The sequence below is a fragment of the Vulpes vulpes genome, chromosome 8, assembly GCF_048418805.1.
Source record: "Vulpes vulpes isolate BD-2025 chromosome 8, VulVul3, whole genome shotgun sequence".
Classification (NCBI taxonomy): domain Eukaryota; kingdom Metazoa; phylum Chordata; class Mammalia; order Carnivora; family Canidae; genus Vulpes; species Vulpes vulpes.
In genome coordinates this window covers 37661001-37674212 of record NC_132787.1, presented here as the reverse complement: position 1 = coordinate 37674212, position 13212 = coordinate 37661001, and the positions used below count along the sequence as shown (strand labels likewise).

Genomic DNA, 13212 nt, shown 5'->3' with positions numbered 1-13212 from the left:
GGGCGTGTGTGACACAGGTGGCCTGCTCCTTCCACAGTGACTGCCAAGTGGGACTCTGGCAGCAGCAGTGGCAGCAGCAATATCCGCCTGCTGCAAGGGCAGCAGCTGACCCTGACCCTGGAAAACCCCTCAGGGAGTAGCCCTTCAGTGCAATGGAAAGGTCCAGGGAACAAAAGCAAGCATGGTGGCCAAAACCTTTCACTGTCCTGGCCGGAGCTGGAGGACGGTGGCACCTGGACATGTATCATCTCCCAGAGCCAGAAGACAGTGGTGTTCAACATAAACGTCTTGGTGCTGGGTAAGAGGGGCGCCTCTCCCGTCTGCTTCAGTGGCACACAGACGGGCCCTCTGCTCTCACTGCTCTGCTCCTCCCTCTGCTTCTGGCCAACAGAGGGAGGCCAGGGCCAGTCTCCCCCCTGCCACCCCGGGAAGCTGAAATCTGTCCCAAGGGGTACACTGAGCCCTCTCTTCCTCGGGATGCTAAGAGCCGCCCCTCTGAGTGATGGACAGAGAGACAGGAAGAAAGGGACAAGGGATATAAGGATGTGAGGGGCCCCAAAGACCCCTGGAGGAGGCCCCAAGGGAGGAAACAAGGGAGGCCTCATGTTTTCTTTGCTGCCTAGCCCCCCATTCCCACCGAGCTGCAGATCCATTTACTCAGAGAACATTAACACCAGCAAGCCCTCCCTGTTGTATACATTGCACCTGTAGAATCCCAGGCTGCACACCCCAGTGGGGTGGGAGGTTGTTGCACCAAGAGCCCAAAATGCAAGTCCTACCCCAGATCCTGTCCGCTGGGTCCTCATGTGACCCAGGGAGGGTAGTATGGTGGTTAAACACACAGACCAACAGAAATCCTGGCTGTGACTTAACCATGAGACCTTGGGCCAGTCACTGAACCTCTCTGTGCCTTGGTTTCAGGGATGATGCTCACCATGATAGTACCTACCTTGTAGTGTTACCACGAGAACTAATATGTGTAATGCACTTAACAGAACAGTGCATGGCACATAGTAAGCCCAAGGCAAGCATTTGCTCCTTATCTTGTGAAGGCTGATAAATTATGCACCTAAGTAGTGCATGCCAAATGCCCTGTGTGCTCCAGAGATCCTGAGGAGGGAGAGGCCTCCTGTGACTGGGCCACTCTATGAGGGTTTCCAGCGGGAGGAGGCACTGCCTTGGGAACATGCCAGGTGGAGAGACCAGAGAGGACTGGAGAAGTAGATGAGAATTTAAGGGCTTGATGTGGCAACCTAAAGATTTGGTTTCACCCGGTCCCTCCCCTTCCATCTCTTTGTGCTCCTGGCCCATGCCTACCGTACCCCTGTATACCCCCAACTTCCTATCTCCTGACCCAGCTTCTCTCTCTTCCCACCTCCAGCTTTCCAGAAGGTCTCTAACACATTCTATGCAAGAGAAGGGGACCAGGTGGAGTTCTCCTTCCCACTTAGCTTTGAAGATGAAAACCTGGTCGGGGAACTGAGGTGGCAGGCACAGGGGGCCTCCTCGTCCTTGCTCTGGATCTCCTTCACCTTAGAGAACAAGAAGCTGTCTATGAAAGAGGCCCATGCCCCCCTCAAACTTCAGATGAAGGAATCGCTCCCACTCCGCTTTACCTTGCCCCACGCTTTGTCTCGGTATGCTGGTTCTGGAACCCTGACCCTGAATCTTGCCAAGGGGACGTTGTACCAGAAAGTGAACCTCGTGGTAATGAGAGGTGAGGAGGTAGGCTGAGAAGGGGAGGGCGGGGGCAGGAGGTAGAGAGACCTGGCCCAGGGTTCACTCTGAGGCCCCAAAAGGGATCCCTCCACCCTGCTTCCCTGATGGAGCTGAACCAGGGCCTTCTGGCTTGGGGCTGGTTTTGAACTGAGACTGGAATCCACATGTTCTTCCTTGACATCTATGAGCCAGCCTAGAATGGGCTCTGCTGAGAATCCCCAAAGAGTGTGAGCTGAGAACCAGGGCTCTAATTCTGCTTCTGCCCACCCCTCTATGGCCCTAAGCCCCCTGCCTCTGTGGGCCTCTTTCTTCTGAGGATAGCGAAATCCACTCTTACTAGGGTAGTGAGGAGGGTATCATCAGGCTCTGCATTGAGCCCTTCATTTTCTTTTTTTTTTTTTTAATTTTTTTTTTTAATTTATTTATGATAGTCACAGAGAGAGAGAGAGGCAGAGACACAGGCAGAGGGAGAAGCAGGCTCCATGCACCGGGAGCCCGACGTGGGATTCGATCCCGGGTCTCCAGGATCGCGCCCTGGGCCAAAGGCAGGCGCCAAACCGCTGCGCCACCCAGGGATCCCCAGCTCTTCACTTTCTTATCTCCCCCATCACCATAACTCCACAAATAGTAATGGCTAATATTTGATGCTCAGTACATGCCAGACCCATCTGAGAGCTTTACATGTGTTTGTGAATTTATTGTCTATTTAATTAATGTCTGGGGCTTGGATTGTCAAGTAACTTGCAGGGACACACAGATAGTAAGCAGTGGGGTTAAGATACAAGTCCAAGACCCAGGTCTCAAAAGCTGTGTGTGTGTGTGTGTGTGTGTGTGTGTGTGTGTGTGTGTGTTTTCTATAACTACTTGAAAATGTGCTCTGAGAAGCTCAAAGAGGAGCATCCATGTGAAGCATTTTGATTGTTCTACTGAATCCCCTTAAAGTATGGAGGTGCCAGGAGCTTAGAGATCCAGGCTCCCAGCCTCAGGCTCTTGTCCCTCCCACAGCAAACTGTTCTCAGAACAATCTGACCTGTGAGGTGCTGGGACCCACCTCCCCTGAGCTGACACTGAGCTTGAATCTGAAAGAGCAGGCTGCCAAGGTCTCAAAGCAGCAGAAGCTGGTATGGGTGGTGGATCCTGAGGGGGGAACGTGGCAGTGTCTGCTGAGTGACAAGGACAAAGTCCTGCTGGCATCCAGCCTCAATGGTGAGTGATGATCCAGGCTCCTGGCCTAACCTCAAGCCCCTCCCTCTTCAGCTCTGGGACCTTCCCTGGGTTGGTGGAGACCACCCAGAGTCCCAGCTTCCCTCTTCCCCTGAGATGGGTAGGTTATTCTCAAACTGCCTGGACCTACAGGGGGAAGGAGATAAGGCGAGGCGTGGTTCCTACCTGTAACCCCATAAGTTCTCACCTCCCTAAGGTTCACAGTCCAGGAATGCAGCGCATCTGACCAAGAGCCCCCTCCCTACCTCCTTTCCAAACCTGGACACCCGCACACACTCACGCAGGTACACATGCATGCACTGTGCACAGCCTGAAACTGCTGCTTCCGGTTCCCCAGAGTACCCTGTAGTCTCTAAACCTTAAGGCCCCTTTCCCGGCCTTTCCCCTTCAGCCCTGATGGCCTGGGAGAGAGCCCCATGGACCTTGCTCTGCTCTCCCAGCCCCAGGTGTACCTGGGAAGCAAGGCCTTCCTGGGGCCTTCCAGAACACCCTGACGGAGGGCAGTGAGCGGGAACATCTCTCTCTCCTTTGCAGTTTCATCCCCAGTGCTCATCAAGTCCTGGCCAAAGTTCTTGGCTATCTCGCTGGGTGGGATCTTAGGCCTTCTGCTTCTAATTGGGATCTGCGTCTTCTGTTGTGTTAAGTGCTGGCGCCGCAGGGTGAGTGCACCTCCCCAGGCCCCCCTTGTACCCCCACAGGGCATCTGAGCACTTGAAACCCATAGAGAAACAAGGGCAGCCCTGTGCATGCGGCCTGCTTCTGCTCTGGCTCCCTCTGCCTGCCTCCCGCCCCCCCCCCCCCCCCCCACCGCCAGCACCGCTCTCTCCCAGTCCCAGATCCCACCCATGCACCCATCCATGCACTGGGAGAGAGCAGAAAGAGCAAAGAGTTAACCCTGGGACAGGTGGCCTCAGTTACAGTAACTGCTTCTCTCCCAGCTCTCCCCACTCCCCCCTCCAAGGGGCATGTCCCTTCTGGAGGCCTGGGGCCCTCACCACTCCCCTCCTTCTTCCTGGACAGCGCCAGGCAGAGCGGATGTCTCAGATCAAGAGACTCCTCAGTGAGAAGAAGACCTGCCAGTGCTCCCAGTAAGGAATTGGTGGGGAGAGGTGGGGGGCGGGGTTATAGGATGGAAGTAAGAAAGTGGGTGCTCAAGGAAGGTGGTGGAGGGCAAAGAAGGGTGCAAAGGTTGGGTGGTTGAGGAGGTAGGAAGCAGGAAGAAGGCGGAGAGCAGAGGTGAGGGGGCAGCAGGCCTGGGATATTTCTGGGTGCCACCCAGCAGCTATGGCCCAGAGACAGACCACCACTGCCCAAGAAGGGAGAGAGTGGTCTGGGAGACATGGAGCTTCGAGGATGCAAACTGATTTGGAGAAGAATAAACTTGCTCTTCCTTGTCCTTCAGCCGGATCCAGAAGACATGTAGTCTCATTTGAGGCGCGGGGCCAGGTGGAGCTTCCGGCTTGCAAGCTCACCAGCTGTCTTCCCCTGCCTTTCCTGCTGGGCTTCTGGGCCTGCGGACCAGATGAATGTAGCAGACCCCAGCACTTCCAGCCCTCTCCAGCTCTCCTTATTCACACTTAGCCATTGGTCCTCCTCTTGCAGAGTCTTATGCCATTTCTTCCCCGTTTCCTTTGCATCAAGCCTAGCCCTATGGGTGACTTTTTCCCAACTCTCTCCCCCACTGCCCCCTGATCCCAGGGAATCATGCGGGACCAGCCCTGCCTGGCTTGGAGGGCAAGGCAGGCTGTCTGAAACATGAAGCACAGGACTGTCCTATTACTGGAAGGACCTTGGGACACAGCCAGTCGAGGGTAGATCCAGATCAAAAGGCTCCTGACTGCCAGCCTCCACTGCTCCATCCTGCCCACTTCTCACTCTGTGTCGGCAGGGCATAGACTCACATCCTGACATGTGCACAAACAGGCAGCCCTGGACACACACCCATGTACAGAGCCCACACTTGTACACAGACACAATTCCTTGTCACCCAAACAGGACCACTCAATTTCAGAGCCAGTTTCGCATCCTTTGTTTGTTTAAACCTTAAGAAAATCTTACAGAGCAGTAGTGTCAGGACCAAGACTAGTATCTCCAATTTATAGATCAGAAATGGAACTAGGAGGGGTCAGATGATTGCCCAAGGTCACACAGCTAGGAAGTGCCAGTGTCAGGACTAGCCCAGGTCTCTTAACCCCTAGTTCCAGGGCTCTATCCCGAACACAGAGACAAGAATCCCACAGATCTCTGCAGCTGATTAGTCACTGATGCCTAGTCCTTACCCCTGGATTCATAAGGGCACCCCACCCCAGGCAGGGCCTGCCTCAGAGAGTTCAGGAACACAGAAGAAGACTTCCCTGCCTAAAATCCCTGCTCTATCACCTGCTGGTGGCAGAATCATGTTACCAGAGGACAAAGCTGCCAATTCTCCTAATCAGAGCACAGGCTGGGAGCACAGGCCCTGTGGGAGAGTGCCCAGTGACCTACCACTCACCCTGTTGCAGAACCTTCTGGAAGGTGAGCTTTGCCAGGGAGAGGGGGTGGGAAGTTGGCTGGAGAGGGAACCCTCTGAGGGGACCTCCTATGAAGGATTGACCATGCTGGGCTTCAGTGCCACTGCCCTGTACTTTCCTTCATTTCCCCCCCAAAACCATTCAGGATACAGGAAAATTGGGGTTACAATTATTCTTCCTCCTCTTCTTGATCCATTTCTCTCAGGATCCGCGGGCTCCTCTGCCTCTCCTTCCTTCCCTTTCTCACCATCTGTCTCAGTCCCTACCGCCTTTCCCCGAGGAGTCTTCTCTTTCCAGCTTGCCCCTTCCAGGAAGAACACCCAGTTGCTGCCAGGACTCCCCACTGCTGGCTCCGCATTGCTGCCCACTCCCGCCCCTGCCTCCCTGAGCTGACAGAAGAATACAATAAACTTACTGTCAAGAAGATGCTCTCCTTCGTGTGTACATGTGTGTATGTGAGAGAGACAGGCAGACAGACTCTTCTCCCGGGACCCGGATCTTCTGATCTCTGGGATCAGACCCAGAGAAGAGGTTGCCAGGCTTGCCAGGGGAAGGAGACGAAGCTTCCCTGGAGAAAGAAACATTCCCGGGAGGCTGATCACCCACCTGCCCACCCCACGGGGGCCGGGTGTGCTTGCAGGAAGCCCAGATTCCTAGTCAGGCCCCGCTCATGTACTGAGGGAGAGGCTGCAAGGTTGTGTGTGCTACACACGTACACGTATGTGTATGGTGGAAAAGGGACCAAGAGAAACTGTAATGTGTGCCTGCCAATTGTGTGCATCCCCAACAGAAGTGTGAGTTTGTGTTCCAGGAGGAGGAAGCGATGCGCGTGTGTGTTGGGGGGTGCATTCTTACAGACCTGTGCCCCCCGTCCCCCAGCAGCCCCAGCGTCCTCACAACCTCCAGCACTGTCCCTCCGGGCTACACGCCGGGCGCAGCCCTCGCGGATACACACAGTGACACACGCTTCCTCCTCCCCGAACACCACCAGCTGCCTCCGAAGCTTGTGTTCGTGTCGGAAAGCGGGGTGGGGTGGGGGCAGGACACGAACCGTCTCACCAATGAAGCCGGTTCCCAGCCAGCGTCCTCGCCCCCTCCCTGCCGGCGCCTTCGCTGCCCCTCCCCCTCCAAGTCGCCGCCGTCCGGTTCCCCGCCCCGCACTCGCCCCCGCGCCCCCCGAGCCGCTCCCGCCGGCCCCCGCCCTGGGGCTCTCGGCGCGGGGCTCCGACAGCGCGGGGCGGCCGGGGGCAGAGCCCGGGGGAGCGGCGGCCCGAGCCCCGGAGGCCGGGACCGCGGGGGAGGGAGGCCCGGAGGGAAGAGGGAGGGAAGGAGGAGGGCGGGCGAGCCGGAGCCGGAGCCGGCGGGCGGCGGGCGCCCGGGCGAGCCGCGTCGGGAGCGCGGTCTCCACGGCAGTGCCGGGCGCGGCCAGAGGTAAGACGACCCCGGCCCCGGCCCCGGCCCCGCGGCCCCCTCCCGCCTCCCCCACGCCGCCGCCGCCGGCCGCCTCCTCTCCCCTCCGGCCGGCCCCTCCTCCCCAGCCACCTGCTGTCACCGCCCGGGAGAATAGGGTGGGTGGCGGGAGGGAGGAGCCGCCTGACCTGACCCCTTCACCCCGAAGGGCGAGGGACCCCTGCCCGCGGCAGAGTCCCCCAGAAACCCCCCGCCTTCCTCTGTCCTTCACCTCCCCTCTGTCCTTCACATCCTTCCTGCCTCCCTCCCTCTCTGACTCCCCATCTCTTTCTTCCCGAGCCCACCCGCTGGGGCTGGGGTGGGGGGGTAGGTGGGAAGGGGTGCCAGGCTGTAGAGGAGAGTAGTGGGGGGGGGCGCTGCTGACCAATTCCTTCCACCTCCCTCTGGCTGGCCATTGCCATGGCAACTGGGGTGTACTGGGCTCCGAAGGGAACAAAGGTGGGGGGCGGACTAGGACCTCTCTGGGAGGGCAAGGATCAAGGATCGGAGGGTCTTCCACAGAAAGCAGACCTTCTCACTACTGTGCCCCATTTTTACACCCCCCCCCCCAAAGCCAAAGCCGTTAGCTCATCCTTCTTGCCTCCACTCTGTTCAGGGTTTCACCTGATTTCCTCTTAGCCCCCTCCCCAGGACTCCCTGAAGCTCAGCTTCTGGCAAGTCAGGACTCTCCTCCCTCCCTGCAGAGGGAGACTGAGGCTGGGGCAGGGGAGAAAAGAATGGAGGTCCACCAGGGGGAGTCAGCACCTTATTGAAATCTGGCTTTTCTTCTCAGCCTCCCTGTTTCCTGCTCCCTCCCTCCACACAATCCCTCTCCCTCCCAAGCCTCCACTCCAGGGGTCTCTGGGGGTTCCCTTCTATTTTCAGATACTATCACTTTGCCCCCTCTTCTCTTCTGCTCAAACTCTCCTCCTTCCCCCTAGATCCCCATCTTTCCATTTCTGGATGCTTCTGATGTCAGTGGTTTCCCCGCCTGCGTGTTCCCTAGCCCCCCTCCCTTGGTCCCAGCCTCCTTTCTTCTATCTTCCCAGATCCCTAGTGAGCTCAAGGGGAATCATGCAGGCTTGGGGAAATAGGGCTAAGCATCAACACCCCTGGGCCCAGGAGCTGGAATAGGTTACATATCCCAGTTTACTGCGAACCCTCAAGAAGAAACAAGTCCTACATCTCCAGCAGTAGCTCTGGAGAGAGATTCGGGGACGTGAAGATAAGGGTTGAATAGCACTGAGCAGGGTTTATAAGAAGAGGGGACCTGGGAATGCCAGAAGGACGAAAAAGGGCCAAAAAGTATAGGAGATGGGGGTCTGAATACCTTCTTTCTCAAGGTCTGGAAAGCAGGTCTCCTACCTGTGTGGGCTGTGACTGGCCATCTGATTGAAGTCAGAAGAATGTTCTGAATGGCCCCATGGCCCCTAGTAATCCGTTATTTCTATGATTTCGAGAGAAGGGGGCATGAGAAATCTGTCAGAGACCAGCCTGCCCTACCTTTACCCTCCCCCTCCCACATGTCATTTTTCCCTTGCTGTTTGTCCAGGTGGCTGAGCCTAACCCTCCACACCCCTTGGGGGTGCCCAGAAGATCCTTGACTGGTCAAGAACCAGAGGAAGAGGAGACCTGGAAGTCCCGGCATGGGGATCAAAGCTCCTCAGCCAGCCTCATAGTTGGGAAAGCAGTCAGCCTGCCTCCCTCATTGACCACAGAGATACTTCAGGAAGGGCACCACCCGATATGGAGGCTGAGGACCACCTCTGCTGACCCTCAGTCTCCTCCCCTGCCCTCCACACCGGACTTTAGCTGGGTCAGTCATGCAATGCTGAGCAGCTGGGTAGGCCTAGAGGCGGCCTGCTTCACCACAGGGCAGGAATTGTGTGCATCATGGGTGTGTGTGTGAGTGGGGCTCCTGGGTGAGACCCAGCCCCCACCCCCAGGAGTTCAAGGGGGTGGGGGGAGCCGGGGATAGGATGGCTCGGGGAGGAGCAGGGGCAGAGGAGGCCTCCCTGCGCTCAAACGCCTTGTCCTGGCTTGCCTGTGGGCTCCTGGCGCTGCTGGCCAATGCCTGGATCATCCTCAGCATCTCGGCCAAGCAGCAGAAGCACAAGCCGCTGGAGTTGCTGCTCTGCTTCCTGGCGGGCACACACATACTCATGGCGGCTGTGCCCCTCACCACCTTCGCTGTGGTGCAGCTACGGCGCCAGGCTTCCTCCGACTATGACTGGAACGAGAGCATCTGCAAGGTCTTCGTGTCCACCTACTATACCCTGGCCCTGGCCACCTGCTTCACAGTCGCCTCACTCTCCTACCATCGCATGTGGATGGTGCGTTGGCCTGTCAACTACCGCCTTAGCAACGCCAAGAAGCAGGCGCTGCACGCTGTCATGGGCATCTGGATGGTCAGCTTCATCCTCTCCACACTACCCTCCATTGGCTGGCACAACAATGGCGAGCGGTACTATGCCCGTGGCTGCCAGTTCATAGTCTCCAAGATCGGCCTGGGCTTTGGCGTGTGCTTCAGCCTCTTGCTACTTGGGGGCATTGTCATGGGGCTGGTCTGTGTGGCCATCACCTTCTACCAGACATTGTGGGCCAGGCCCCGGAGGGCTCGGCTGGGCGGCCCGAGAGCAGGGGCTGGGGGTGGTGCCAAGGGGGGTGGGCCAGGGGGGTTGGGTACCCGGCCAGCCTTTGAGGTGCCAGCCATTGTGGTGGAGGATGCCAGAGGGAAGCGGCGGTCCTCGCTGGATGGCTCTGAGTCGGCCAAGACATCCCTGCAGGTCACCAACTTGGTCAGCGCCATCGTCTTTCTCTATGACTCACTCACAGGGGTGCCCATCTTGGTGAGATTGGGGTCCCCCACCTGCTCTCCCTAGTCCGGGCCCCAGCACAATCGCTTGACTTTCAAGTCCTTTAGCCATACAGCAACTCTGCCATCCACCTTCGTCTCTTCTGCCCACCCCCATCTGTGAGCTCCCCATCCCTATCATCCAACTCCCAGTTCCCATTGCCTCCAGTCTTGTCATCTGCTTTCCAGCTTCTGCTACTCAACCCCACTCCCTGTCTTCCAGCTCCACCATCTATCCTGTGACTCCACACTTAAGCCCCCCAGCCCACTGTCCAGCAGCCCAGTCCAGTCTCCATTCCCTAACAGTCTCAGGACATCCCACAGGGTCCCTGAGCACTCCAGGGTGGCAACCCCAGAGAGCTCACCCCACCACCCCAGCTTTATGCATCCCCAGCTAGTTCGGATTCCTGAATTTCTCTCTGTGTTCAAGTGTTCTGTCCCTCTGGATGTCAGGGCTTTGTCTGCAGTACTTACCCCGGACCTTCCCCTGAATCAGTCCCTTCCCCTCTGTTCATCCCATCTCCCCTTCCAACTCTGCCCCCATCACGATCCTCTGTGAACTGGGCCATCCCTTTTCGGCACCCCCTCCCCCGCACTAGGATATTGGGTGGGGGGCCAAGTGGGACCTCTGGGAGCCGGCTGGGTCGTGACCCCGCGCCTTTCCATTCCCCATCCTCCCGCTAGGTGGTGAGCTTCTTCTCCCTTAAGTCGGACTCGGCTCCGCCGTGGATGGTGCTGGCTGTGCTGTGGTGCTCCATGGCACAGACACTGCTGCTGCCCTCCTTCATCTGGTCCTGCGAGCGCTACCGGGCCGACGTGCGCACCGTGTGGGAGCAGTGCGTGGCCATCATGTCCGAGGAGGACGGCGACGACGGTCAGAGGAAGGACTGGGCTTTGGCGTTCCCGGGCTTCGGCTCCCTTTTCTGCGCCTTTCCACCGGCCCTTCTCTGTGTGGGGACGGGCTGCTCTGGAGTGCCCCCTCCTGGACAGAACCTGCGCCGGCCCTGAGCTGACTCTGGGTTCCCCTTTCCCTAATCACGCACCCCATGTACACCCACCGCTTCCTTCTGCACCGAGGGCTCCGTGCACCCGGTGTCAGTTTCCCTCTGGAAGCCCACACTACCCAGCTCTGCCTCCACTCTCCAGGCCGAGTACCCGAAAAACAGTCCAGAGCCCTAACACAACTATAAAGGGAGGCTGTGGAACTAAGAGGAGGCTGAGCTCCCTAAGAGAGACCCCCACCTGGAGGGACAGTTCTTGGGTGGGGTTCTAACTGTTTCAATAAATGCCTCTTTATGTATGAAGCCCTAGGGACCTAACTCTGAATGCAAAGACGTTAGAAACTCTTGCTTTTCCTCTTGGAGCTTACAGACTAGTGGGAACAGAAGGATTCCACACCCCACTGCACCCAAGCTTACAAAGGAGGCAGGAGGTTTTAAAGGGGGGTGGGGAGGGAAGTGGGTATTCCCTGCCTGTAACCAGCCTGCCCCTTTTCTCTCCTAGACGGGGGCTGTGATGACTATGCAGATGGCCGAGTGTGTAAAGTTCGCTTTGATGCTAACGGTGCCACAGGACCAGGGAGCAGGGACCCCTCCCAGGTGAAGCTGCTGCCTGGACGGCACATGCTCTTTCCCCCTCTTGAGAGGGTCCACTACTTACAGGTATGGAACTAGGGAGTGCACCTCCTATTCTAGGTACCCCCTTACTATTTGTCTCCAGTCTCTGCTAACCATCCTGACTCCCCACTCCCTAGCCCTGGCCTGCAGGGCACCTAAGGGGTAGGTGAAAGGTGTGGTGAGAGAGGCTCCCCTTCAGACCTCTCAGAACCAGGTTTGCCCATTAGAGATGTTTTGCAAAAGCTTAAGGGGGTGGAGCCATCTTGCAGAGTCCCCACTTTGGTTCCTGCCTCTACCCCCACTTTGTCCCTGTAGCATCTCTGTGTCTACCTGCTCCTCTTCCCAGGTCCCTCTATCCCGCCGTCTGTCCCATGATGAGACCAACATCTTCTCTACTCCTCGGGCACCAGGCTCCATCCTGCATAAGTGGTCATCCTCTGATGACATCCGGGTCCTCCCAGCCCAGAGCCGAGCCCTGGGGGGCCCTCCTGAGTACCTGGGTCGGAGGCAAAGGCTGGAGGATGAGGAGGATGAGGAGGAAGGTGAAGGTGGAGGGCTGGCTAGCCTTCGCCAGTTCCTGGAGGGTGGGGTGTTGGGGTCAGGTGGGGGACCTCCACGGGGTCCTGGCTTCTTCCGGGAAGAGATCACCACCTTCATCGATGAGACACCTCTGCCTTCTCCGACTGCTTCCCCAGGACCCTCTCCTCGCCGGCCCAGACCCCTGGGCCTCTCACCCCGCAGGCTCTCCCTTGGGTCCCCTGACAGCAGAGCCGTTGGACTTCCTTTGGGGTTAAGTGCAGGGAGACGCTGTTCCCTGACAGGGGGTGAGGGGAACGCAAGACCTTGGGGAGGATCCTGGGGCCCAGGTAACCCCATCTTCCCCCAGCTGACCCTGTGAGCCCACGTGGGCCTGCAAGACTCAGAGGAGGGGCCCAGAGTGAGTAATACCACTTCTGGCCCTGAGCCTAGGGCAGCTGCCTCCAGACTCCATGGAGATGGGCACTGGATCTGGGGCCTGGAGGCCCCCCACCCCTCTGCTGCCTCCCATCTCAATGACCAGATGTCCTACTCACCTTCCATCATCCTTAGCAAAATGTATTAAAGCCTGAAGTGTTACCATGGAAACCTCCGTGTCCAGTGTGCCTGGGTGGCAGAGGGTATGGTGGGAGGCTTGGGGGTGAGGTGGCTCACAGAAGACAACATAGAGCAGAGGCCACGAACAGCGGCACAGAAATACACCTGGACAAAGACCAACTCAAACACGAAGACATACAGAGGGACAGGCTGATTAAAGCATCTTGTGCTGGGCATGGGCATGGGGAGACACTTGAGTTTACTGGTTTGGGGTATGAAGGATCTCTGTCCAGATTTGTGGAAGTTGTTGCAGAGTGCGAGTCCATGTGCCATGCCCCAACTCTCCTCCTTCCCCCAAATCCACCTAGACCTCACATTCTGGGCAGGAAAGGACTTGGGCCTGACTTGGTGTCACATGTCCGAATCCCCTGCTGCAACCTAAAGCTCTTTTTTCCAAAAGTGTGTGTGGGTAGGTGTGTGGGAGGCATCCACCATCCATGTCCTGGACTCAAGAGTGCCTGTGGTGTGCAGACAGAGCAGAGGGGAACACAGCCCCAGTGGTTCCCCTGGCCCCATGGGCCTCAGGGATTGGAGTCAAGGGTCCTAAGAGGCTCCCCAGGCTGTTTTCCAAAGCCCCAGCCTACTCTGCTTCCTGCCGCTTGCCATCTGCTCCTCAGGGCCTGTTTCTCCTTGTCCCACACTGTCCCTTGTCTTGAAGACTGCTTTCCCCACTTTCTGCCAGGCTTCCTGACGTCTCTGGCTCTCA

The 13212-nt window shown here is 57.8% G+C and overlaps 2 protein-coding genes across 5 annotated transcripts in view; both read left to right on the top strand.

Moving 5' to 3' along the window:
• Positions 1-5877, top strand: part of CD4 (CD4 molecule) — a 48503-nt gene extending 42626 nt beyond the window's left edge. For 3 of the 4 annotated variants that reach the window (XM_025995312.2, XM_072766116.1, XM_072766115.1), the window contains exons 5-10: positions 38-298; positions 1382-1717; positions 2725-2925; positions 3478-3602; positions 3964-4031; positions 4346-5877. In XM_025995312.2, the coding sequence (XP_025851097.1) occupies positions 38-298; positions 1382-1717; positions 2725-2925; positions 3478-3602; positions 3964-4031; positions 4346-4376 (1022 nt within the window). In that variant the 3' untranslated portion in view covers positions 4377-5877. The remainder of the gene's footprint in view (positions 1-37; positions 299-1381; positions 1718-2724; positions 2926-3477; positions 3603-3963; positions 4032-4345) is intronic. The other variant, XR_012002967.1, reaches the window with a different exon arrangement.
• Positions 5878-6601: 724 nt separating this feature from the next.
• Positions 6602-12497, top strand: GPR162 (G protein-coupled receptor 162). The gene is made up of 5 exons (XM_072766114.1): positions 6602-6884; positions 8455-9751; positions 10441-10630; positions 11260-11417; positions 11719-12497. The coding sequence occupies exons 2-5, from the start codon at positions 8882-8884 to the stop codon at positions 12268-12270; spliced, it is 1770 nt and encodes a 589-aa protein (XP_072622215.1). The 5' UTR covers positions 6602-6884; positions 8455-8881; the 3' UTR covers positions 12271-12497.
• The last annotated feature ends 715 nt before the right edge of the window (positions 12498-13212 follow it).

Bases quoted from the DNA above. Each gene is read 5' to 3' on its own strand.
- GPR162 (XM_072766114.1), top strand. From the start codon at position 8,882: ATGGCTCGGGGAGGAGCAGGGGCAGAGGAGGCCTCCCTGCGCTCAAAC. The intron at 9,752-10,440 runs GTGAGATTGGGG...TCCTCCCGCTAG, and splicing joins TCACAGGGGTGCCCATCTTG to GTGGTGAGCTTCTTCTCCCT. The intron at 10,631-11,259 runs GTCAGAGGAAGG...TTTCTCTCCTAG, and splicing joins CGAGGAGGACGGCGACGACG to ACGGGGGCTGTGATGACTAT.